The sequence below is a fragment of the Gracilinanus agilis genome, chromosome 3 (genome assembly GCF_016433145.1).
Source record: "Gracilinanus agilis isolate LMUSP501 chromosome 3, AgileGrace, whole genome shotgun sequence".
NCBI classification, from domain to species: domain Eukaryota; kingdom Metazoa; phylum Chordata; class Mammalia; order Didelphimorphia; family Didelphidae; genus Gracilinanus; species Gracilinanus agilis.
This window is the reverse complement of record NC_058132.1, coordinates 654,220,884-654,248,412: the sequence shown is the minus strand read 5'-3', so window position 1 is coordinate 654,248,412 and position 27,529 is coordinate 654,220,884. Positions and strand designations below refer to the sequence as shown.

At 40.4% G+C, this 27,529-nt stretch overlaps 1 protein-coding gene across 1 annotated transcript in view; it reads right to left on the bottom strand.

Moving 5' to 3' along the window:
- The window catches only part of MME (membrane metalloendopeptidase), a 139,158-nt gene that overhangs the window by 21,503 nt on the left and 90,126 nt on the right, over positions 1-27,529 (bottom strand). Inside the window, 2 exon segments of the mRNA XM_044670911.1 lie at positions 7,095-7,153; positions 26,766-26,941. Coding sequence (XP_044526846.1) covers positions 7,095-7,153; positions 26,766-26,941 — 235 coding nt within the window.

Here is a 27,529-nt window from a genome sequence, read left to right as displayed (position 1 = left end):
GACTCTCCTATCAGAGGATCTTCAGAAGTCATCCCTTAGCCAGGAGTTGCTGCTGGTAAAGCAATGTGGCACCCCAGAAAGAATGCTGGGTTATTTTCAGGCTTCTCTCTTCCTCCTTCCATCTCTCCCTCTCTCTGTCTGTCTCTCTTCCCCTCTGTCTCTGTTCTCTCTGTCCCTCTCTCTGCCTCTGTCTCTCTTCCCCTTCTCCCCCTCTGTCTCTGTTCTCTCTATCTCTCTCTGTGTCTCTCTCCTCCTTCTCCCCCTGTCTCTGTTCTCTCTGTCCCTCTCTCTGTCTCTCTATCTCTTTCTCTTATCTCTGTCTCTCTTCTTCCTCTCCCCCTCTGTCTCTGTTCTCTCTATCTCTCTCTGTGTCTCTCTCCTCCTTCTCCCTCTGTCTCTGTTCTCTCTGTCCCTCTCTCTGTCTCTGTCTCTCTTCCCCTCTCCCCCTCTGTCTCTGCTGTTCTCTCTATCTCTATGTCTCTCTTTTCCTTCTCCCCCGTCTCTGTTCTCTCTGTCCCTCTCTCTGTCTCTGTCTCTCTTCTCCTTCTCCCCCTCTGACTCTGTTCTCTCTATCTCTGTCCCTCTCTCTGTCTCTCTTCTCCTTCTCCCCCTGTCTCTGTTCTCTCTGTCCCTCTCTCTTTCTCTGCCTCAATCTCTCTTCCCCCTCTCCCCCTGTTCTTTCTGTTCCTCTGTCTGTCTGTCTGTCTGTCTCTCAAACCCTTACCTTCTGTTTCAATAACAACTCTAAGACAGAAGGGCAAGGGCTAGGTAAATGGAATTAATTGACTCATCCAAAGTTACAAAGCTAGGAAATGTCCGAGGATAGATTTGAACACAGATCTTTCTGACTTCTGCTCTGGGGCTCTATCCACTGTTCCACCTGGGTAAATCTCTTAACCTCTTTTGAGTCTGTTTTCTCATCTGCAAAATGGGGTCATTGGACAAGATGACCCCCTACATAAACTTTTCGTTTCTAAGTCTCTGATGATAGAGGGTTCAGAATGAGAAGGAACTGAATGAGTGAAATCTCACCTTGCAGGTGGGGAGCCTGAAGTATTGACTCTAAGATGAAAGATAAGGGCTAAAAAAGCAAAGCAAACAAACAGATGAGTTGTTCTTCTGGTTCATAAGTAGGTATTTGGAAGGCTCCCTTGATTAAAGTGAGGCACGAGAGATTGTGTCTATAGAGCAACTTCCAAATATTTGAAAAGTTCAAGCAAACAAACCAATGCCACCTTTCTAGGTCAACGAGTCACAGGTCATGCCTGGGATCCAACTATTTTTGCTGAAAGGAAAATAAGTAACTGAAATCTCTGCCAATTTGAGGTAATCTGGTACGATGGAAAGCCTGATGGGTTTGGAGTCGGACAATCTGGGTTCAAATCTCCAGGGCAAAGATCAACGTCATTTTATGGAGACACACTTGTAAAAATGTCCTTCAGGAGAATCTGGATTATTTTAGATGAGGAAGAATTGTTTAGAATAATTTGCATCAAACTCTATCACCATGAAAATCATTCTGGGGAGGCAGCCTGGGGCAGCAGGAAGCATGGTGCTGAATGTGATATCAGAGGATATGGGTTCAAGTCTCAGCTTTGCCACTTACTACTTGTATGGCCTTGGATAAGTCACTTTTTCTCTCTGAAACATAGTTCTATCTATCTGCAAAAAAAAGAAGGGGTTAGGCTAAATAGACTCCAAGGTCCTTCTCACTTCTAATTCTGTTGACCATTTATTTCCTTTCTGAATATCTGCCATAAATCTGGCGTAGGTTTCCAAGCTTATTGCCTGATTAGCCAACGTGCAACTTTAAAAAGAAAATCTTATCAATATTTTTTTTTTATTTCACTTAAATTTCCAAATCTATCCTGTCCTCTTCTCCTACCTAGAGAGCCACGTCCTAAAACGAAGAACAGTGAAGAAAGAGGAAAAAAAGCAGTTCAGCCAAACCAATAAACACATCAAAGAATTGGGCAACATATGCAACGTTCTACATCCATAGTCCTCCACCTCTGAAAAGCAGGGAAAGAAGCACAGGCTTTTATCTTTTTCCTTGAAGCCAAGCTAACCTTATTCATGGGGTCACCATCATAAAAACAAAACAGGAAGGGCTGCTAGGTGGCTTAGTGGCTTGAAATCCAGGACTAGAGTTGGGAGATCCTGGGTTCAAATTTGGACCCTGGGCAAGCCACTTGACCCCCCATTGCCTATTCCTTATTGCTCTTCTACCTTGGAACCAATTGGTTCCAAGACCTAAGGTAAGGGTTTAAAAAGAAGCATGGCCATTCCCATCCAAAATTGGCATTATAGAGTCCTTTCATAAGGTGAATTGTAAGGAAATATGATGCCAAGGGGGAAGGGCGATCAAAGCAAATATTTTCAATATAAATAGTTTCCCCCCCACAATGTTTCTTGTTCATGAAAAACTATGCTGACATATATCTCTATATATAGATATTTATGAATATATATATATATATCTCCTCTTTCTGACTCTCCTCTCTCCCTCTCTCCTTCTCTGTCTCTCTCTCGCTCTCTTCCTGTCTCTCTTCTCTGTCTCTTGTTCTCTTTCTCCCTCTCTCCTTTTCTCCCTCTCTCCCTCTCTCTCTCTCTCTCTCTCTCTCTGTCTTTCTGTCCTCTCTATCTCTCTCTCCCCCCACTGGCTGTTCCCAAAGTCAAGAATCCATTTTCCCTTGTCCTCTGCCTCTTGGAAGCTTCCTCAATGACTGAGCTCAAACACCCCCTCCAAGCTTTTCCTCACCACCCTGGCAAATAGCGCCGCTCCCTCCAAATTCTTCTACATTTACATTGTGTCTACTTTGTTTATGCTTAAATGAGTGTGTCGATCAATAGGCATTTATTAAGTATCCACGTGGTGCCAGGCACTGTGGGGGGAACCAGGGGCACAAAAACAAAGATGAAAATAGTTCTGGCCCTCAAGGAGCTTCTAGTCTTGCTAGAGGGAACGACACGCTCATCTATAGGTATCTAGAAAACATATAAAAGCGGGCTTCCTGGGATAGGACGTCAGCTCTTCTAGCACTGGGACGGCATCCCTAGGACCTCACACAATGCCAGGCATACAGTAGATGCTCAATAAATTCTGTAGAGAGACAGAGGAGCAGCTGAAGGCAGGACGCACCAGATGTCTAAACTCCTGACAATTTTAAAAAAATATCCGGTTTAACCCTGAGGTTGACTTCCCGGAGTTTCTCCATCATCCGCCGAGAGATACGTGCCCAGACGTCCTTCTGAATCTACCTGTTCCTTGGACTTAACATTCCTTTAGGCTGAACTGTCGCAACCCCAAGGCTGCTGTCAAGGAAAGTGACTGAAATTTCAGTTCTCTTTGGTTATTTTTAGTCAAGACAATCTCTACTTAAGATTTAAATGAAGCTTCCAAAAGATGTAGAAAGAAAAATGTCAGACCTTCCCCTGGCGTGACATTCTTCTCTGTGAACTGCTTTTCTAAGCAGTTAGTTAGGCAAGTGAAGAGAACCCACGGTTCTATCTTTATCCTTCTGCATTTCCACTGGGGAAGTTGGACTCGACTAGGGTAAGGGAGGGTCTGGGTGCCTCTCTGCAGAGACACAGGATAAATGGGAAATAAGGATCCGCGGCAAGACATCAGAATCAAGGCAGATTAGGCAAAGCTGCCTGCCGAAAATGGGATTTTCATTGGGACGTCTAGGAGTCCAGGGAGGTCAGTAGGCAAAGCTGAGGAGGGAGAACATTCCAGCCACGGAGGACAGCAGAGAAAATATGGAAACTGAGAGAGAGCCGTTTTCCCTAATCTGCCTTGATTTTGAGATCTTTCTGCTGATCCTTATTTCCCATTTATCCTGTGTATCACTTGTTTTGTACATTTTTCTCTGCATATTTTCTCCTCTGTTAGATTGTAAGATTGAGAGCAGGAAAAGTTTTGCTTCTTTCGGTAATGCCTGACACACAATAGGTGTCTAATAAAACTTAATCAAGCAAATCCGGCCTCAGACACTTCCCGGCTGTGTGACCCTGGGCAAGTCACTTGACCCCCATTGCCCACCCTTAACCACTCTTCCACCTATAAGTCAATACACAGAAGTTAAGGGTTTAAAAAAACAAAAAAACAAAACTTAATCGAGAAGGGGCGTACAGAGACGAAACGCTGTGCTAGTTGCTGAAGATTAAAAAACAACAAAAACCCAACAATGTCCCTAAAGAGCTTATACTCTATGGTGAGAAACAGATTTGGATAAGTACCATCCCCTTCTGGGCTATCCCTCCCTCTGGATGGAGGCCAGTACCCCGGGGTTCAAAGGTATCCTTGTCTCTGTTCCTACAACCACTGTTCATAAGTCCCCACCTGGGAGCTTGCCTTTAATAATCAGCCAGTAGACACAATTAGCTCAATACAAAGGCATCTTATAGTCATCGCTATAAATTTCTCCCTTTTCTATAAATCTGGGGTGCACTTTCCCATAAATACATACAACATCAGAAGGGAGAAGGGGCAGAAACTGAGCATACTTTGGTAGTGAGGCACACACCAAAGAGGTACATGTGGGAGAGGAATTCCTTTTCCCAACCTCCCACCTCCATTTTAGGCCAAGCATAAGCCCGGGCTGAGAAAGGAATTCCATTGAGATAGACACTGGATGGCAAGAATGGACCTTTCTACTGGACTCATACCGGAGACAACTTTGATCACGGCTTTATATATTGACCTAAAAGTCTTCAAGGAATATTGTTTAAAAAAAGAACATTAGGGGGCAGCTGGGTAGCTCAGTGGATGGAGAGCCAGGCCTAGAGAAGGGAGGTCCTAGGTTCAAATCCGGCCTCAGACACTTCCCAGCTGTGTGACCCTGGGCAAGTCACTTGACCCCCATTGACCACCCTGACCACTCTTCCACCTAGGAGCCAATACACAGAAGATAAGGGTTAAAAAAAAAAATAAAAGGAAAAAAAGAACATTATAGGTCCACTGAGAGCCTCTGAAACCTAAAATTGCAATTTCAAGAGTCAGGTTTACAAACAACGAAAGCTTTCAGCCAAGAATATAGGTTCCTCAGTACACAATATTGATACTGAGATGGAAGGTAAGGGTTTAAAAAAAAAAAAAGAAATATAGATTCCTTTCCTTAAGCTCAGGTGCACAAAGACTTATGTCCTACTTATAGGTCACCTGTTTTTAGAATATGTAATGATAATATTTAGTTATTCAAGAAGAAACCATCATTGAATATGGAGTTTCTCTTAATTATTGATAAAAGTTAAAAAAGATAAAAGCAGCTCCTCCATTTCTGTTAGAAGGAGTAATGAGGTTCAATAAAAATAAAATCTGGCAGATTTTGAGATCTCAAGAATGGTCTTTTTTTTTTTTTTTTTAAACACTCACCTTCCATCTTAAAAAGAATACTGTGTTTTGGTTCCGAGGCAGAAGAGTGGTAACAGGTAATGAGGGTCAAGTGACTTGCCCAGGGTCACACAGCTAGGAAGTGTCTGAGGTCAAATTTGAACCCAGGACCTCCTGTCTCTAGGCCTGGCTTTCAATTCACTGAGCCACCTAGCTGTCCCCAAGAATGGCCTTTTAACAAGCATTTCCTCACAACAATCCCAAACTTCTGGTTTGGTCTCAGGAATGAGCTAAGGAGCTTCTATTTTAGCAATAGGGAGACCCGATGAGGGAAATAAAGGAATCAGACTTGGGTGACTGGAAGATTTTTCAGTAATTGATTGTTTTGGCAGAGTTACATCCATGTCCTCAGACCTTCTCAGGAAGGAAATACATACTTCTTGGTAACTTACACTCATTAGTTCCTTCATCCATCAAATATGTAGTATTTGTCATGTGTATGACAGTTGAAATAGCTTTGCAATTCTCTCGATATCTTGACAGTTTTCTGGAACAACGATGATGGGAAATTGGTTCCACCACACCAGAGTAAACTGTCGGGTATTTCCAGAGGGGCCAATGTGCTGTGATGCCAAGCTTGGCTTCTGGGACTTGAAACCACTTCAAAGAAGTGCTTAGACTCTCCTAAGCTGGCACTGAGATGGTCCTAAAAGTCATTATAACTTGATGGAGACAGTTAAGACAATGTCCTGGTGAAGGAGAACTCAACTAAGGCCAACAATCTCAACTACCACCTATAAGGATAAGAGCTATTTAAAAGGATTTGCATGTGACATCACATGTATAACCTCTACCAAATTCCTTACCATTTAAGGGAGGGTGAGAGGGAGAGAATAAGGAACTCAAAAGTTTAGAAAATTAATGTTAAAAAATTGTTTCTACGCGTAATTGGAAAAAATAAAATAATGGAAGAAAAAATTTATGTGTATCTATTACCAGCCTAGAAGAGGAGAATGTGTGGTGTTGGATTTTGATTTGAAGGATATGGGTTCAAGTCCTGTCTTTGTAACCTGCCTAATTCAAGTCAAACCTTGTCACTTCCCGGGTCTAAATTTTCTTCTCTGTAAAACTAAGGAGTGGAGGTCCAATCCAATGGCCTCTAACAGTCTCTTCTAATTCTAAATCGATGACCCTACAATCCTACGAACATTAGTTTCATCACTAATAAGCACCATAGCCTAATGCGTAGAGGGCTCACCTTAATGTCAGGAAGATTTAAGTCCTCCCTTGATATACACTGGCTTTTTGAGCTTGGGCAAGGAGNGTCTTGGAGTCAATACTGTGTATTGGCTCCAAGGAAGAAGAGTGGTAAGGGTGGGCAATGGGGGTCAAGTGACTTGCCCAGGGTCACACAGACTTAACGCTTCGTTTAATCCCCAAAGACTCTGAGATCCAGAGAGGTAGCCCTGTTGCAGGTAATTTCCCAAGACTTCAAGTTTGAGGAGATTGGCCTATGTACTTCAGTGGGCACAGCTGCCATTTTGAGAGTTCTCACCACTGGTTTAATCCCAAATCCCGACCTCTCCAAGCTACAAAGTTAAGCCATTTGGAGGGAAAGAAAACCCTGAGAAGCATTCATGTTCAGGAAACATAATTGGTGTTTCCGTTTTGAACTCTTTGTGGGTAGCATAGAAATGGCGTGAGAAGGAAGGCACCGACTGCTAAGCTCCCATCTTTTAAGTCAAGTAAGAAAACTTACCAATCTGGTTTCGGCCAGAAGAATAAAAAGCATTGACCACGGCTGCCCCACTTATCCACCTGCGTGAAAACAGAAGAATTTGTTACGAGTGCTCCTGGGTTACCTTTCCTAGGGGTTCTGACCCCAATTCAGACAGACAGACAGATGTTGACACACATACCTCCATATGCTTATACACAGCAAAAACAGAAACACACAATTAAAGCTTTTTTCTTTTTCTTTTCTATTTTTTGGATGACATGTAGAGAAAATTTGTGACAATTTTTTCTGACATTTCAAGATCCAGATTCTCTTCCTCCCTCCCCATCTTCCAAAGAGGGAAATAGTCTGATATAGGTTGTACCAGTGCTTTCATTCAATACATATTTCCATACACATGCCATTCAATTTTATTTATTTAATTAAAAAATATTTTTAGGCATTTACCTTCCGTCTTGGAGTCAATACTGTGTATTGGCTCTAAGGCAGAAGAGTGGTAAGGACTAGGCAATGAGGGTCAAGTGACTTGCCCAGGGTCACACAGCACAATTCCAGTTTGAAGTGACATTTAGACTTTTGGGACACCCTGTGTATCTCCTCCCCATCCCACCTCCCTGTCATGATTTCATTCTTATAGACAACTTCTGGAAACTACCTTAATGAAGGAAGCAACAATTCTACATCCATTTAGAATACTGCTGGGGGCAACAAGAGATTAAGTGCCATATGCCCAGGGGTCTTGAGAGGACCAGAATTTAGGTTTTCCTGATTCAGAATTGGCTCTCGATGCCCTCAGCCAAGCTATCTCAATCTAATGAATCAAACACTACCAAGCTTTTGCTTCACTTCCAGTGCCTGAAAAAATGATCAAATTGCAAATGAGTTTCCTCATTTTGATTCCTTGAAAAAATTCACCTTTTCATGAGGACTTCGGATATGGCACTATTTCCTATGCCTTATAACAATGTATTCTCATCAAAAGTGGTAACAGATTTAGGTTCTTGCCCTTTGTGGTTTGGTGCTGCCATTTTTCATGATGTTGGGTAACCATTGGAGAATCTTTGGTAGATGATACACTACTGAAGTGCCTGGGATGCTAGTTTCCAGGTGTCTTATGCTCATCATCTCAAGGATCAACCAACACATAACTTTTTCTTTCATTAAAAAAAAAAGTTTTAGAGATTCTTTCTGTTTCAATACCTCAAGAGTTTCCAGGTCTACTATTCCCAACTCCTAACCCATGACTGAACCCTCCTTTGTTCACCAAAAAAACAAGTGATGAAAAGACCTTCTTTCACAACGCTTGCAGCATTCTTCACTCATGATCACACGACAGGAAGTGTAGACCTAGAGATGAGGAAATTGAATCTGTTTCTCCTCTAGCTGGATGAAAATGTCTTTCATGATCTATTCCTAAGTCTAGCGTAAAGATACAATTTTATTAGGAAGTGAACTGTGGGATGTTTTTATAAAAGGGAAAATGCCAGGAAAACATACTGTATTTCTCTGAGAATAGAAGGATGACAGCAAAGGCTGCCAAAATGGATGCCTGCAAAAAATGGCAACTCCTAGACCTCCCCCTGAAGCTGCTCATTGGGTCTCGGTAAATATGAGATGGGAAAATGAACTCTTCTCCTATTGAGTAGATACACTGATCAACTGGTTTCTGCCAAGATTCCTTGGGATGCTAGTTTCCAGGTGTCTTATACTCATCATCTAAAGGATCAATCAATTTTTTGTTAAGCCTTTTTAGTCATCTGAGGTAGCTTAATGTCCCATCTCAATGAATATAGCATACATATTGCTACTGAAACCCTGATAATAAAATAAACATTCTTTGACCTCTGCTTGGCTCCTTGACTTGGCCCACAGTTGTTTCTACAGGATACTCAGACACTGTTACATAACAGCTGGTTTCCATTCTATTAAAAAACTATCGCTCTTGCTATTAGAGATTGTTCTATAGAAGAGCAAAGAAATGATCAAAGTAAGTTGTTTAAAGTTTCCTTTAGGATCTCCTTTGGAAAATACATGTCACTTTTATCATGGAGAGATTAATTTTTTTCTCTTGTATGCAGTGTTGGAAGTGGGATTTGAACCCAAGTCGACTAAGGTTCTAAGTTCTGTTCTCTAACCGCTGTCAGGAGGTCATATGACCCTGTCAGTTTTAAGATGACTTTCTAAAGAAGGACCATCCAAAATGGCGGAGTAGAAGGAAGTAATTTAATATAGCCAAGCTCTCCCCTATGACTAGACCAAAAGGACCCGGAAAACATACTAGGTAGAGTGAGAAACTCAAGGAAAAAAAAGTAAATGCTTTATAACAGCCTTGATTAGCAAAGGGGGAGAGACATAGATGATGCTGTCTAGCCAGGCAAGGACTGAATGGGTGCCACTAGAGCAAGAAGTCCCAGATCTAGTACAGAGGGACTTGTCTGCAGAGAACAAGAAACAGGTGCCAAATGAAGGTTTTGCCACTCATTCCTCATTGTGGATACAAAGATCTGATGCCTCTTGTGAAAGAGAAATGTGCCTGGCTGGGGATGGGGGTAAGAAGTTTGGAGGGGGGGAAGAATAATAAGCAATATATCAGTAAATAAAGAATTAACCCAACGGGAGGAGGAAGAAGAAGAATAAGCAAAGAATTAACCCAACACCTGTGTGCGTCTGACCGCAGGAGCACAGTGGCGTCCCACATCCAGGCCCCCAGCCCAGTCTGCAACCCACCATGACAGGAAGCCATACCAAAAGGGAGCCTGACCTTCTGTCCATCTGAAGCTGCTAAGCTATCCCCATGGCTGAATCCAGCAGCAGTACTCTGGAACTCCAACAAGGGTTATGGTCAGAGTTGTGCCTCTCATGCAGAAAGTCAAGTGAGGAACTTGGAGAGCTCAGGCCAGGAAGGCAACCTTCAGACTTTGTCCTCTCTGGGTTATAAAGGACTGAGCCAAAAATATTAAGTAAATCGCCTAGGCTCACACAGCTAGTAAGTGTCCGAGTCTTGATTTGAACTCAGTTCCTCTCGTCTATTTATCATCCCACCTAAATTCATTGGTCTCTCCTCTTCTATATTCAGGGATCTGAATCCAGCATGCATTCCTTTCTTGGATTCTCTCAACATAGAACAGATACCATCATAGCACATGGACTCTGCTACCATTATCTCTAGCTCTAGCTCTACATGACTGACCTTTGAAACAAATAATCAATAAATGAAAGCAAGTAGTTCTTAAATATTATGTGATTATTCCTCCTTCCCTGAAAACCCCTCCTCTCCTTCTCTCCTTCCCCTCGCTAGACTTCCTTTTTCATGGTGGACAATTTTCCCAACTTTGAGATCCTGGTTCTACAGGGTTGCCTTACAAGCTTGGGAGAACAGACACCAGAGTGTGTTTAATGGGTCATTACAATTGAGTGGTGTGCATAAATTATGGGAGATTGTTGAGTCAGTCAAAAAACTAATGGAAACAGCAGCCCAAAGACACTGAAACAAAATTGGCTCCATTGTTTTTAAATTGTTTTTCCCTTAATGTAATAAAGGAAAGGAGAACCAGGATAGACGACCCTCACATTTCGGCTAATGAATGATGACATTTTTAAAATGCAGGAGGACAGAGATAAATGAAGTTTCTATAGAATTGCTCTTCTTCAATTTCTTCTTGTATTTTAGGAAAAAAAATCATTGTCAGGGATGTCAATCAAGTGGTATCCTGCTAGTATTTTTATTCCCTTTGAATGGAATTACATTTGTATTACTATTTGTAATTTTTAGCAGGCATAGCTGTGCAGAGAGAAGAGAACCGGCATTTATTAAGTACCTGTTCTTAAGTTCTTTACAAATATTATTTCATTTGATCCCCTTAGTAACCCTGCAAATAATCATCAATTTTCAGATGAGGAAACTGAGGCAGATAGTAAAGTGACTTGTCCAGGATCACACCACTAATAAATGTCTGAGCCCACATTTGAACTCAGGTACAGGGCTCTCTATCCACTCCACCACTTAGTTTCCCAGATGCTGAGATAGCAACACTAAGAAAATGTTTTCTTATTCAAATAACAGTGAAGAAAAGATAGGAGAGAGATAAAATGCAGTTGCCTGGAAGCCTGCAGAAGACTTGGAAAACCCATTGATTGTGGTCAGTGTATGCCTCATAAAAGGTAATAGGTACCATGTGCCAACTTGAGGAAGATGCTGTTATTTCAGAAGAACTAGAAACTTCCCAGTGCATCGTTAGGGAATAGAGCGAATGTCCCTTCCCCCTTAGAAGCCAAATCCATGCAAAGAAACGAACTGGGGCCAACTGTTCCTTTAAAGCGGCCACAGGACAGAAGAGGGATGATGGGTTTGGAGGTAGAAGCAAAGCATCCTGGGGACACAGTCTGCACGTCTGTCAGGTAGACAAAAGAAGGGGGAGAGAAGAGAGAAAACAATCCATTTGGATCTCCATTCCTAATGCTAATAACAATCAATGACACGTAGAACCAGGCTTCTCGGTCTGGTTGGTCACCTTTGGGGTATTCAACAACCCACTGGGGAGGGGCTGCACAGACAATGTGTCTCTCAAACCAGAACTAACCATCTAAATGAGAACTTCAATGCTTTAAGCCTGGAGAGAGGGACCAGGTGTTTCTCTTCTAACTCTTATTACCCAGAAGAGTTTAAATGGTGATGAAATGAGTCCACACAGGACCTTCCATTTTATAGCAGGCAAGAAAAGCAGTCCCAGATTGCGGGGTCCTGCAGACGTTGGGTGATAATAAACCCCGGAGATCATAAAATGCCTCAAATAAAGTTTCTCTTTCATCCACTCGAGTGTGGCTTAAAAAGCCCAAACGACATATTGGCTCGTGTCCCTTCCCTGCAGGAGGTGTTCGATTTCTTTTCATCTAATAGTCTCAAAACAACTCTGCAAAACAAGTAATGCACCAGAACCCTTTCTTCTTTTTCTTCTTTTTTGGCTTCCTCCCCAGGTATCCCTGGTTGAAAAGGATTCTTATTGTTTTGTTGCCATAATTCTCATAATACCTCACATTCGGTCTGCGATGTTATCACACAAAACTCTTAAAACCTTTTTACACATGTTTTCATTTCAATTTAAACCATCCCAAAAGAGAAGCTAGTAGTAGGAGCCACTCCCGTTTTCCAGCTGTCAAAACTGAGGCACAGAAGTAGAAATTTCTTGTTTCTACTCACCCAATGGAGTGGTGTCAAACTCAAATGGAAATGGGGGCCACATATAGTTAAATATGCATAAATATCCTGGTGGGATGCATAGATTTAAAAAACCACATCTGAACATCATCTCTGTTTTGTTTTGCTGTGTTTTTTTTTTTTTGTCTTTGGGTTTTTTTTTTTTTTTTTGGTAAATATTTCTCAACCAAATTTTAATCAGATTGAACTGGACTCAGGGGTGTTGTGGGCCATGTTTCTGATGCCTCTGGTCCAACAGATTTGTGATCCCCAAAGGGGTGGGGGCTCCCTCCAACCAGGAAGATCACAATCCATCCAGGTCTGCCCCTCCTATAATTACCACAAGTGCCCACCTAGCACACCAAGACTTTCTTCCCATTTTCTTGACCGTGGCAAGTTATCAGTGACACATTCAGGCTGCATAGCTGGCCCCTCTCTGAAAACATGCATGAAAAAAGTAGCTGAAGTAGGAATAAAACTTTTCAAATGCAAAAGGCAGGGAAGGGGTCTTGAGCTTCAGACAGCAAGGTTGGAGCAGTAACAGAGATGGCCTTTGAGATGACAGACATAGCTTTTGAGTTTCTTATTTCTAGAATGACTCAGGAAAAATCACCTGACCTCTCTTTAACTTACCTGTTTTCCTCATTTGTTTAAAAATAAAAGGGTGAGTGGGAAATAATACCCTAGCCTCTTCCCAAGACCAGGAAGAACCAGATGAGGTTATATACTCAGAGTGCTCTATAAACTGAAAAGGACTTAGCAAATATTTGTTGACTGACTGATAGGACTGATGTGTTAACACAAATGTAAGCAAATCAATATAAGTTCCCTCAACAGTAGTGCACTAAGGTGGCTGTTGACCTCTTGCTTAGGGATAATAGCTCTCTGGGAAAGGGCAAGGAAAGTCCACCATCATGATAGTAACATTAATTTTCTTGCCACCCCTTATAAGCAAATCTCTCTGACTATTTCTTTTTCTCAGATTTACGATGTGCCTTTTGAAAACAGTGGACCCCAAAGTCCGCTGCTTCCTTCAGAACTGGGGTTCCCACTGAACAAAAGGGAAACTAAGGTAAGACATCGAGAGATTAGGCAACTGTCAGTTTCCTCATCTGGAAAACTTACATTGGATTTAGGATGTCCGTATTTCACCTCCTCCCCAACCATCTCCAAATATCCTGTTTGAGAGCGCAAGTATCTAATCACCCAGGGAGAGTCCCAAACTCTCTCTCAGTTGAGATCTCTACCTGGGATGCTTCTAGAATTTTGGAAGAACCATCAGAATGGGCGGGATCCAAGTCCATTAAAGTCACGGGAAGGAGAAAATTCAATGATGATCTCCAGGTTACAAAGTGGATCACTATGTGCGAACTCTGGAAGAATACAGTGACAAAAATCCTGAGATTTCACCGAGTATTTCAGGCTAGCTGAATTCCTGGAGAAGTGTCAAATTCCAAGTTATCTCTAAGAGCCCTCGGGAGGTTCTTTTACAGAGTTGGAATGTACTCCGAGCCACTGTTGATAATGTCTTTTGAACACAATCCATGTACAATAACGTATAAAAGTCAACCTTGAACTCATTAATCCTCCCTCCCCGATGGCTTCCTCGAGCATTAATTAAAAAGCCATTTTTAGCTGATGAAAATTTTTCACATCCAACAAAAATGTGGCCAGGGAAATGGTGAAAGCGGATTAGTGCTGCTATTGGTGGGTGCGCTGGGGTGATTATCTGAAATGTTCACCTTTGACACGAGGCAGAGAACACAGCGCCACGGCGAAGAGTCATTTTAGATGTTTGGCACCGGAGCTGCTTGCTTGTTCGGTCTTCCAGCTTGAGCAAGTCGTTGTCATAAATCACAAAAGGAAAAAGTTCTGATGATCAGAAATAGCCCAAAGAGGACTGACTGCCTGGGGAGGTGGTGAGCTGCACATCATTGGAGGTTTTCAAGCAAAGGGCTGGATGACCACTTGGCCAATGGACTGCAGGAGGGATGGATTTTTGAGTGGAAGCTGAGATTGTATTCAACTCAAATGACAAATGGCGCCCTTGCAGCTTCTAGAAATGGATTCTCCATTGGGAGCCCAAGTTCACTCTTTCACCTTTCTTGGTCCAAAGTCCCCACCCTCACACCCCAATAATCCCTATTGCCTAATTCTTCTGCTTTGAAACCAATACACAATATTGATTCTAAGTCAGAAGGTAAGAATTTTTTAAAAGAGTGACTAAAACATCCATATCTTATGGGTTAAGAGATTCCCCTGACAGGCATACACTCCAAGGAAGTCTGGGACAAAGAGAGTTCTTTTTTTTTTTTTTTTTTTAACTCTAACCTTCCATCTTGGAGTCAATATTGTGTATTGGCTCCAAGGCAGAAGAGTGGTAAGGGTGGGCAATGGGAGTCAAATGACTTGCCCAGGGTCACACAGCTGGGAAGTCTCTGAGGCCAGATTTGAACCCAGGACCTCCCGTCTCTAGGCCTGGCTCTCAATCCACTGAGCTACCCAGCTGCCCAACAAAGAGAGTCCCAGTTCATACTTAAAATACATTTATAAGTTCTTCCTATAATAGAAAGAATAGTGTGCTATGCAGAGCCCCCTGGGTGGCTCAGGGGACAGAGTGTTAGATTTGGACTCAAATCTAGGCTCAGATGTTTACTTAGCTGTTTGACCCTAGGCTAGTCACTTAACCCGTCTACCTCACTATCTTCATCTGTAAAATGGGACAATTATAACAACTACCTTTCCAGAATCAGATGAACAAACATATATAAAGTGCTTTGCAAATTTTAAAGTGCTATATAAATGCTAGCCATTATTGTTGTGGTTGTTGTTACTATTATTATTAATATTATTTTTTTTACTTCACAGAACTGCAGCTCTATGGCACAGTAGATAGAATCTGAGGCTTGCAATCAGGGAGAGCTGGTTTCAAAGCCTCCTTTCAATCCTTATCCCAAGGTTTGGCACACAGAAAGCACTTAATAAAGTCGTGTTGACTGACTTGTGAGGTCACTTTGGTTTCCACTCTTTAACTGGATATCAAATATCCATCTCTCAGGAGTCCCTTCCAGGACTATGGTAAGAATCCAATGAGATCATGGAGGGAAAAAGCTCTCTGAGGCAGCTGGGTGGTAGTGTGGGAAGAGCGCTGGGCTTGAAAGCAGGAGAACTTGGATTCCAATCCTGCCTCAAACACGTATTAGCTGACTGGCCCAGGGCAACTTAACCTCTGCAGCCTCAGTTTCCTCATTTGTAAAATAGAGACAATAATAGTGGCTGAGGCATTTCTTCATTCACAACAAACTGTGCCCCAAAAGTGACAACAATGACAAAACTGGAAACAATGTTGGAGAAACTGTAGGGAGACAGGCACACTAATACGCTCTTGGTGGAACTCTGAACTGATTCCACTGCTTTGGAAAACATTTCGGAATTATGCTTTTTAATAAGTGACTAAAAGGGGCAACAAGGTCATTCAGAGGGTTGAGAACTATGCCCAGAGACAGGAGTTCCCAGCGTCAAATCTGGCCTCAGACACTTTCTAGCTGTGTGACCCTGGGCAAGTCACTTAACCCCCATTGCCCAGCCCTTTCTGCTCTTCTGCCTTGGAACTAATACACAGTATTGATTCTAAGGTGAGGGTTTGAAAAAAAAGTGACTAAAACATCCATATTCCATTGACAGGCATACAATCCAAGGAGGGGGCAAACAGAGTTCCTGTTCAATTTAAGTATTCAAAGTAGTGGCTTTTTGAAAAGGACCAAAAAATATATGTAGCAGCTTTTTTGGTGTGTGCTGGTAACTAATTAGAAATTAAGGGTATGTCCTTCAAATGGGGAATGGCTGAATAAGTTGTAGCATATGATTGTGATGGAACACAATCGTGCCATAAGAGATGATGAAAGATGGATGGTATACTTGGAGAATCCTAAGGAATCAACTAAAAAACTAGTGGAAATAATTAACAGCTTTAGCAAAGTTGCAGGATACAAAATAAACTCACATAAATCAGCATTTCTGTATATTTCCAACACAACTCAGCAGCAAGAGGTAGAAAGAGAAACACCATTTAAAATCACTCTAGACAACGTAAAATACTTGGGAATCTAATTGCCAAGACAAACACAGGAATTATATGAATGCAATTACAAACCACTTTTCAAACAAATGAAGTCAGAATTAAACAATTGGAAAAATTTTAATTGCTCATGTGCAGGCTGCGTTAATGTAATAAAAATGACAATTCTATCTAAAATAATGTACTTATTCTGTGCCCTACCAATCAAACTCCCAAATAATTATTTTCTAGAACTAGAAAAAATGATAACAGAATTCATCTGGAAGGAAAAGATGTCAAGAATATCAAGAAATTAATGGGAAAAAAATGTGAAGGAAGGTAGCCTAGCAGTACCAGACCTCAAACTATCCTATAAAGCAGCAATCATCTAAACTGTCTGATACTGGCTTAGAAATGGAATAGTGGACCAGTGGGATAGATTAGATACACAATATACTTGGGTAAATGACTTTAGAAATCTAGTGTTTGATAAACCCAAAAGATCCCAGCTTTTGGGATAAGAACTCAGTATTTGACAAAAACTGTTGGGAAAATTAGAAAACAGCATGGCAGAAACTGGTATGAAAACAATATGGCAGAAACTAGGCTTAGATCAGTATTTCACACCTTATATCAAGATAAGGTCAAAAATGGGTATATGATTTAGATATAAAGAGTGATACCATAAGTAAATTAGGGGAACATAGAATAATTTACCTGCCAGATCTATGGAGAAGAGAAGAATTGATTACATTAAGATGTAAAATGAATAATTTTGATTATATTAAATTAAAAAGCTTTTGTACAAAGAAAACCAATGTAGCCAAGATTAAAAGGGAAACAATTGGGGAAAAAATGCTTACAAAAAATTTCTCTGATAAAGGTCTTATTTCTGAAATTTATAGAGAACAAAATCAAATTTATAAGAATACTAGTCATATTCCAGTTGACAAATGGTCAAAGGTTATCAACAAGCAATTTTCAGATGAAGAAATCAAAGCTATCAATAATCATGAAAAAAAGTTCTAAATCACCCGGAGTTAGAGAAATGCAAATTAAAACAATGCTGAGGTGCCACTTCTTGCCTCTTAGATTGACCAATATAACAATAAAGGAAAGTGAAAAATGTTGGGGAAGATGTAGCAAAATTGGGACACTGTTGCATTGTTGGTGGAGTTGTGAACTGATCCAACCATTCTGGAAGGCAATCTGGAACTATGTCCAAAGAGCCATGAAACTGTTCATACCTCATGATCTAGTAATACCACTACTGGGTCTGTATACCAAAAAGAACATAAAAACAGGGAAAGAATCTACTTGGACAAAGATTTTTATAGCAGCTCTTTTTGTGGTAGCAAAGAATTGGAAATCAAGGGGATGTCCATCAATTGGCCAATGGCTGAACACGTTGTGGAATATGTTGGTGATGGAGTGCTAGTGCGCTATAAGAAACAATGGGCAGGACGATTTCAGAAAAATCTGGAAAGATCTACATGAACTGGTACAAAATGAAAGGAGAGGAATGAGGAGGATATTGTACACAGTAACAGCAATATCCTATGATGATCAACTGTGGATGACAGCTATTTTCAACAATACAATGATCTAAGCCAATTCCTATGGATTTATGATGAAAAATATTATCCACCTTCAGAGGGATGATGGAGTATGAATGAAGATTGAAGCATGCTATGTTCTACTTCTGTTTGTGTCTTATTTTTGGTCAGTGTTTTCTTTTACAACATGGCTAATATGGAAATAGCTTTTGCACAACTGCACATGTATAATCTTTATCAAATTGCTTGCCTTTTCAAGGAGTGGGGAGAGGAGGGAGAAAGGGAGAGAATTTGAAACTCATCATTTAAAAAAATGAATGTTTAAAATTGTTTTTATAGATAATTGTAAATTTTTTAAAAAAATAGACCTTTTTGAGGGAGCAAACAACTATCAAAGCTTATTGACTGGGGAATGGTTTACCCAATTTGTTGGATTATTACCATAAGGCATGGTAGATATGAAGACTTTAGAGAAACATGAGAAGACTTCTATAAACAAATGTAAAGCAAGAGCTAGAAAAACAACATATCCCGTACCTACAATGATGTCAATACAAACAACAATAAGAACAACAAAAACCCACTAAAAGTCAATGATATGTTTATTGACTGAGATTGGCCCTGAAGAAATAATGGAGTTTGTCTACTTGATCAAATGAGTTGTCCCTCATTTGATTGGCTTTTAAGTCTAAGGGGTACTTTGGTAGAATTTGTGGTTTATAGGACTTAAAGTTGGACTAAAATTCATGTTCTGGATAACCAGCTATCATTAAGTTCGATAGGTTTTTCACTTCTACTATAACATCTTCTCACTATTTTGCTACATAGATGAGTTGGTTCATGTTAACTGTTTTATAGTAGCTCACTTACTATAAAACACACACATCCATCCCAGCTACACAGAGGTGGATGACTCTGAACATACAGCATCCCACGTGCTATCAAATGCAGTTGGACTGCTTCCCCACCCCCCCTTCTATTTTTTCCTTCTTTGTTATCAGAGATGGGTTCTCTGGGTATGAGAAGGAGGGATTTTATTTGAAAAACAAAAGATCCATAAAAGTTAAATTAAAAAGGTAAAGTAGTCAGCTAAGTACTTCTAAGAGAACAAGAAAGTTTCTCAAACACTTTTCCTCTTCATTCACTTTGACTGGGAACTGCAGTAATAAATGAAAAAAGGAAACCTTTCCAGGCTTTTCTTCATCTTATTCCTCTCATCTCTCAAACAACAACAGAATAAACATATATTATGTCTAGAGAGAAACTTGGAATTCAACTACCTGATTTTGCATATGTAAAGACTATGGGTCAGAAGGGAAATTCCCTGGAAATTCCCAGGCCAGCCCCTCATCACCCTGTCCTCCCATTTGCCTACTAATTGCCTACTTCCATTTCCAGTAGAACTGGACAAATGGGAATGAGGCCAAGAACTCTCTTAGAACTGAACATGCTATAAACTGTCAGAGCATTTGGGGGGCCTTAGAGATCATCTAGTCCAACCACATCTTTTTAGGAAACTAAGGCCCACTTGAGGAAATGATGAAAACTTGATCCTTAGTTCCCTTAAAAGCTCAATTCAAGGACCACCTCCTACAGGAGGGTCTTCCTGAATACTTCAGTCAGTGCTTTTTCCTAAATTATTTTGTCTCCATCAACATGATGTAAGTTCTTGAACTGTTAGTCTTTTCATTTGCTTTTCTATCCCTAGCACCTAGCATAATTAATGCCTGGCACACAGTAGACACAATAAATATGAATTAAATTGACCCGACTTCCCCAACGTTGCAAAGGGAGTAAGTTGAAGAGCCTGGATCATAATTGGGACATCCTGACCCTACAGCCAGAGCTCTTTCCATTCCATTAAACTGCCTCCCCTCAACCATGTCTGGGGGCCGTAAGAACCTTGTGTTGACTGCTGCTACCTTGACCTCCATTATCCTACTCCCATCCATCCAAATAATGAAGAAATGAAGACATTCCAGTCAACGGCAGAGCAATTCTCTTTCAAGGCATTGAACTTGGATGTCCTCTACTCACATAAAAAATTATTTCTCTGCCTGGGATTTATTTGCATACTGTGTTTTGCTGCTGCCCGAAGACTTTCATTACAGTAAACAATGAGTTTAGGCTTGGGTTTTGACAATTAAATTCCACAGATTTGATGCATTAGAACCCAGGGGCCTGGTATTGAAACAATCACTGTGGTTTAAGAAAAATAACTCGATTGCTCAGCAAAGCGTGATTTACAAGTATTGGCACCATGCATCATGGTTAAGACCGAAAAGTTCTGCTCTAAGGAATCCAAAGGATCATCTGAAGTCGGGAAGCAGAGATAGAAATGATGGAGGCCTGCCCAGGTCTACTTTGGTTTTTCTTCATGGGCCTTCCTGTTTACTCATCCAAAGAAACGTTCAAATTCACAGCTCATATACCAGAATCCAAGCACTTTTAGAGATGCTACCAATTTGTTAATGTGTGAAGAACAAGAATATGATTCTCCTGGAAATATAACATCTGAAAACCAGAGGGGAAGAGACCTCTCAGTAGCCACCAAGTCCAAACAAATTACCTGGCCAGCAGTCTTTCAGACTATGCCCAAAGACCTCTAATGGGGAAGAGGGGCAACCCACTAAGCCATTCTGCTGTCTGGCATTTAAAGACCCTAAAGATTTGCAAAATACTTTCTCTCCCTCTTTTTTTTAAACCCTTATCTTGATATCCATTCTAAGTCAGAAGATGGCATTAAAAAAAATTGCTTACCTGAAAGCAATCTAAAATTCTCTTCTTTTTCATTTTCATTTGTGACTTCTTATTCTACTGTAGTCCCCCTCCCCCGGGATGAACGAGACAACTCTTCCATACTTCAAGCTGCCTATCAAGGACCATTCTCCAAGTCTTCTCTTCTCCAGGTGACTCCCCATTCTTTCAACTGACCCGGCCAAGGCATAAACATGAGACCTTCTGCCATCTTGGTTGTCCTCATGTGGACAGTCACCAGTTTATCTGTGCCTTTCCTAAAATGTGGTGCCCTGAACTGAACAAAAGACTAATAGAAAAGATGTTTGACGCAGTAGAAAAACATGATGGATCACATGGTTTGATGGGGATATGATTGGGGATGCAGACTCCAAATGATCACTCTATTGCAAATATTAATAATATGGAAATAGTTTTGAACAACGATGCATGTAAAACCCAGTGGAATTGCTCGTCAGCTCCAGGAGGCGAAAAGAAGGTGGGGAGGGAAAGAACATGATTCATGTAACTATGGAAAAATATTCTAAATCAATTACTTAATTAAATGAAAAAATTACTTTGTATTATTTAAAAAGAAAAGACATTTGAAATAATTGTGAAGCCCAGTGTTGATGGCTGTGAGATGGTATACACACAAGACTCTTTTTCACCTTTGTCTGCTTCCTTTGTGATTCATTCTTCCTTACCCAAATAGCAGAAAGCATAGTCAACAGAATAAGAAACTCAAATGCCTGTAGGCAGACTTCTTGATTCCCTCAGTTCCTTGACTTTGGGTCACCTACTGCACAGACAAATAGACTCAGTGATCAGAGATTCATTGAGGGAAGGCAGTGACTTGAAGCTAAATGATCCTTGGCGTTCTCCTCTTGGATTTCTTCAGGCAGAGGCTGGATGACTACTTGTTGGGGATGTGACTGTCTGGATGCCTTTCACATGTGACTTGGACTTTGTGACTGCAAAGATTCCCTCCAGCTCTCAGATTCTGTGCTGACTCAGTAGCACAGAGACAGCTCTTAATAAGGCTTGTTGATTCAACTTGACTAGCTTTATGGATTCCCTGAATAGATCTTTCCTTCAGATCTTTTTATGTTTCCTTGCTTGGATCTACCCAACCTGCCCCTTCCCCTCCTCCAATGAAAGGGCATAATGAGTTCCCTTGGGAGCCCATTACTCAACATCCTATTCTGTCTCTCAACTTTGGCTGAAGACATCTATATAACGCGGTTCTTCGATTTAAATTGTGCATGTTTTAAAGCCGCGAAATGTGTTCAGATGGATGAAAGACATTTTCAAAATGGACCAAAAAAAGCCCAGTTGCATAACAAGGTGCTTTTCTTTTTCAGATTGATGGGATGATCTTTTCAATGAGTGTTTGAGGGATTCCAGATGCAGGAGGTGGTCGCTGAGGAGTTCAGTGTATTTATCCCCTGACCTCTCTCCTGCTGCAGCTGGGACTCGCTCAGAAACGGTGTCATTAGTCGCAGCTTCTTTCAGCCCAGTCGATTGTTGGCTCCATCACTCAGTCTGGAGTCAGCCTGTATTTAAAAGCAGCCCAGCGTCGCGTGGGCTCAGAATGTTCTGCTGCTGTCTCAGGGAATCCATCAGCCAAGCCACCGAGGACCTTCAGTCAGATTTCAGCGCGGGTTCCTGCTAACGAGCACATGTAACGCCATCGTGGAAGAGAAGGGATGATGACTCCACCTCCTTCAGCATGATCCTGACCTCGGGTGGTCAAAGCTGCCCATTCCCTGCCCTCCCCCAGAGCCGTAACTTCAAGACAGGGAAAGAGAAACAAATGAGTGGAGAGGATGCAGTCAATGAAGTGCTAGACATATATGAATATAGCTCTGTATTCACATTTTAATTTTTAAACCCTTACCTTCCATCTTGGAGTCAATACTTTGTATTGACTCCAAGAGTGGTAAGGGGGTAGGCAATGGTGATCAAGTGACTTGCCCAAGGTCACACAGCTGGGAAGTGGCTGAGCCAGATTTGAACCTAGGACCTCCTATCTCTAGGCCTGGTTTTCAATCCACTGAGCTACCCAGCTACCCCCTGTATTCACATTTTTAAAGACCCCCAAAATTTGCAAAACACTTTCTCTTTCTCTCTCTCTTTCTCTCTCTCTCATCCATTCTAAGACAGAAGATGGTAAGTGTTAGGCAATGGAGGTTAAGTGACTTGAGGCCAGATTTGAACCTAGTATCCTCCAACTCCAGCCCTGGGGTTGTATCCACTGAGCCACATAGCTGCCCTGCAAAGTACTTTCCTTTGGAGAAAATATAGTATAGTGGAGGAATCACTATTTGTGGAGTCTAAGGATAGGTTCAAATCACACCTCCCAACACTTATTATCTTGTGTGACCTTGGGTAAATCAATTAATCTCCTTGAGTCTCAGTTTCCTCCTTTGTAAGATCAAAGGCTAGACTAGATAGTCTCTAAAGTCCAACTCTAGAGTTATAATCTTTGGAGTAAAATGGTGTGCTATTATCTGATCCATTGTACAGATGAAAATGCTGAAGCTCTGAAAGCACAGTTGGCTTGCCCATGGGCACACATGTTGGGAAAAGGTTGAGAAAAATTTGAACCTAAGCCTTCTGAGTTCTATTAAAGTGATCTCTTTATAACCATGGAAAAATATCCTTAATTAATTAATTAATTGGAAAGAAAGGTGGTGTCTTTATAAGGCAGCTTTGATAGTGCAGTGTCTAACATGTTGCTCTTGGAATCCAGAAGACTTGAATTCAAATCTAGCCTCAAAGTATTTGTGTGACCCTGGGTAAATTGCTAACATTTGCCTGCCTCAGTTTCCTCATTTGTAAAATGGGAGTAATAATGGCATTTGCCTTCCAGGATTGTTTGGAGACTCAAATGAGATCTTCTTCCTTTTATAAAATGTCACTAAACTATCACTTGCCAATACAAAAATGAACTACTTATTATCTGCAATTAAAAGAGAAGTAAATGCAGGAGAAATCCTGCCATCTTAAAATGATCATTTGTTGATTTCAATCATATAAAATTTGGGATCTCAATTAGGGTTTTCTTGGCAAAGATACTGGAGTGGTTTGCCATTTCCTTCTCCAAATCATTTTACAGATGAGAAAACTGGGTTAAGTACTTGCCCAGTCACACAGCTAGGAAGGGCCTGAGGCTGGATTCAAACTCAAGAAGATCCTGACTCTAGGTCTGGCACTCTTATCCCTGAGCCACCTAGCTACCCTTAAAATGAAAATATGGCAAATAACACCTGACCTTTCTATAATACTTTACCATTGACAAAATACTTTATGTACAATATCCTTCAATAGCACTGGAGGGTAGGTAATATTTTTATTACTCCCATTTTACATGAAAAAACTGAGGGTCACACAGATTAAGTGACTTAACCAGGGTCAAAGAGTTAATCTGAGAGGGATCTGAATCTGGGTTTTCCTGACCCCCTGATGAAGCAAGAGAGCTGATAGACAGTGGGAGTGTTTCAGGGAAGTATTGCTTCTATCCTGACTATTTTTAACACTATAAATCTAAATTTCTAATTCACAAAAGCAATGTATTTTGAAACTTCATTGAATGAACATTACTTATGCAATTCCAACCAGTGTACAAGGAAATGAGAAGATTTGTAGTATGCATTTAGCAAATTGGACCAAAGAGGCATTGGATCAGAATATCTGAGAAGACATGAGAGAATAAACAAGAAGGAATGAAGAAATGAAATAGCTTTTAATATTTCAGTCAATGTCAAAATTGAAGGCAAGTTCTTAGACCAAAGGCATGTAAAGTTAGTTGGTTCTGAAGAGCAGTGAATCTCTTAGGATTGTTGTTAACTTTACTCAACCATATGCCACTGTGAAGAGTGAATCAAACTCTCTTTGAGTATCAATCAGAAACTTTTAAGTTAATCAATCAAAAACTCAAGTACCCCTACTTAGTATCTTACCAGTCACCAAGTATGAGAGTTCACAACTCACCTGCTAGAGTGAGTGACAACTCCAGAGGCCACTGCCTCCCCTCTCCCCCATAGTGCAAAGCAAATTGAAAGACTGCGATTGCTTCCCATAAAGTGGGGCAGCGATAGGAAATGACGAGAAAACTACTTTAAAAAGGCCAGCTCGAGGATTCAGTGAGGCTCTCTGCATTGATGAGTAGGACTGAAGGAAGAGACTCTCTCCCTGAATCCTGTGTCAGCCTGTTTTGGTGAATGGAGCGATTCCTTCTTTGGTTCTTCAGTGAGGAGACCCTCTATACTCATTGGCACTTGAGTTCTGGTAAGATTCTTGGTGATCTTAGCCTCAGTGTGCACTGAAGGTTCTCAAGGGATTCTTCAGTGTCTCCTGATTCTTTGGATTTTGGCTTCCTAATTAGGACTTTGGATTCTGGTGAGATTTACTTTTAGATTCGAATTTGTGGTGTGGAGACATTAGGATTAACTTGGGGTATTTGTAGCTAGGCAGTACTTTCTGTTTCTTTATCTACATTTTTCCACTTTCACTCTTTCTACCTCTTTGTAAATAAAGCTGCTAAAAGTCATTTTGACTTAAGCGGTCATATTTTTAAATCTGTGACCAAACTATTACTTTAGAATCCTCAAATTTTGTATAAAACCTAAATTTAAATTCTTATTCCACCAACACATTTCATCGCTTCAGGTGATGGAAAGGAACAAAATATTACAATGAAATAAAATATTACATGAATGGATTATAAATGGCAATGTACCTTAGGAAGAACTCCCTATCTGACAACAACTGCTGGGAAAACTGGAAATCTGTTTGACAGAAATTAGAGTTAGCCTGATGTCCTTTATTATATAAAACAGTAAGTTTAAAATGACTGCATGAAATGATTATTCAAGTTGAAACCACAAAATAATTAGAAGGGTACCTTTCAGTTTTGACTAGGGAAGGATTCTTCACTAAAGAAGAGGTAGAAGAGATTGAAGAAGATAAAATAGATAACTGCAATAATATGAAATTGAAAAATGTTTGCATAAACAAAATCAATGCAGCAAACATAAAAAGGGAAACTAAAAAAATGGTGGTGGTGGGGGGTGTGTGGATCTTTCCATCAGGTATTTCTATTAGTGTCTGATATACAAGACACATGGAGTATTGGTACCCATAGATAAAAGCAAGAGACATTCACCAATGGTTTTAGTGGTCAAAGGGTAAGAATATAGTTTTCAGACAAAAGAATTACAAACTATTAGCTTTCCAAATCCTTAATATTAAGAGAAAGGTAAAATAAAGGTAACTTTGAGGCCCTACTTCACATCCAAGGGTTAGCTAAATATGACAAAAGATGATATCGTTTTTTCTAAGTGGGTCTGGGGAAAGAAGGGACAACAAGTTGTTAATGGAGTTTTTCATTTGTTTGGCTATTTGTGAAAGTAATTTAGAATACCAATAATGATAAGGATAGCAAATACTGATATAACACTTACTATGCTCCAGGCACTGCGCTAAACACATTACAATAATTATCTCATTTGATCTTCACAACAACAATGGGGAGGCAGACACTTTATGTTTCCCATTTTGCAGATGAGCAAACTGAGGTAGAGGTTAAGTGACTTGCCCAGCTAAGTAAGTGCATGTGGCTGAATTTGAACATATATATGTGCACATGCACGCGCACACGCACACACACACACACACACACACACACACACACACACTGAATACGACAATGTAATTGAAAAGAATAAAAAAAACCAAATTGAATAAAAAGTACTTAATAGTTTTAGTGATTAGCCTGGTTACTAGAAGAGTAAGGGTTCTCTCCAGACTTCTTGCTCTTCTTTGAAGAGGTGATGGTCTCCAACTATGGAATATGGGAGAATTCTAAACCAAGCAAGGGCATTTTTTTAAGCAAAATTCATTCATTCTCATTCATTCTCATTCATTCATTCATTCTCTCTCTCTCTCTCTCTCTCTCTCTCTCTCTCTCTCTCTCTCTCTCTCTCTCTCATTCCTTCCTTCCTTTTTTTTGTTTTGTTGTTGTTACAGAGAATTTCTCATTGGGAAGGCACATGTTTGAACACTGAAGCCATGAAAACACCAAAGGTATTAAGAGTTGTTCTAAACAAAACCCAAAGACAGCAGACAAATAAAAATATACATACTCTTCCTTGTCCACCTTTTCTCGGAGTTTTTTGAGTTGTTTGTTTTGGCCAAACATCAGGTTTTTCAGGATATTCTCAAAGTATTCTTCCTCTTTGTAATTCAACTAAACAAATCATAGAAGATGTTGCTTTTGGTTAGAAATATGAAAGCCACACCCTGCTTTTAGTTTATCTTGCTATATTATCAAGTCATACATACATTTCCTCTAAGAAGGAGGGAATTTTTCTCAAATTCTATCAATTGCCAATTACATTAAAATGACCAAAATAAGTCTTGCTTTGTTCCAAGTCCACATACTTGTCCCAACAGAATCATCAGTGGATTATATACCAATAAATGACAAAATGAAAGAAAAAGCATTTATTAAATGCTTACCATATGCCAGGCACTCCTCTAAATACTGAGGATATACATAATCAAGCAATACTTAGAAGGTTCTACCTTCTCAGAACTTAACATTCGAAAAAGGGAAGATAATTCGTAAAGGGAGTTGTGCAGGTGGAAAATTTGCCGTGTGCACATTCCCTCCTGTGATCCTTTGGGAAACCAGTCTCCTCAATGAATCATTTTAAACATAATTTAACTAAGGTACATACAATATTAACACAGGGAAAATATAACAATTTGGGAAAATGGAAAGAAAAGGGAATCAAGAACAAAACCAATTAGGGGGCAGTCCCCTTTGGTACAAAAAAGCACATATAAACAAATGTATTCAACCCCCAAAGTTCAATTCTGCACATCAGTTTTTTTTTTTGTTTTT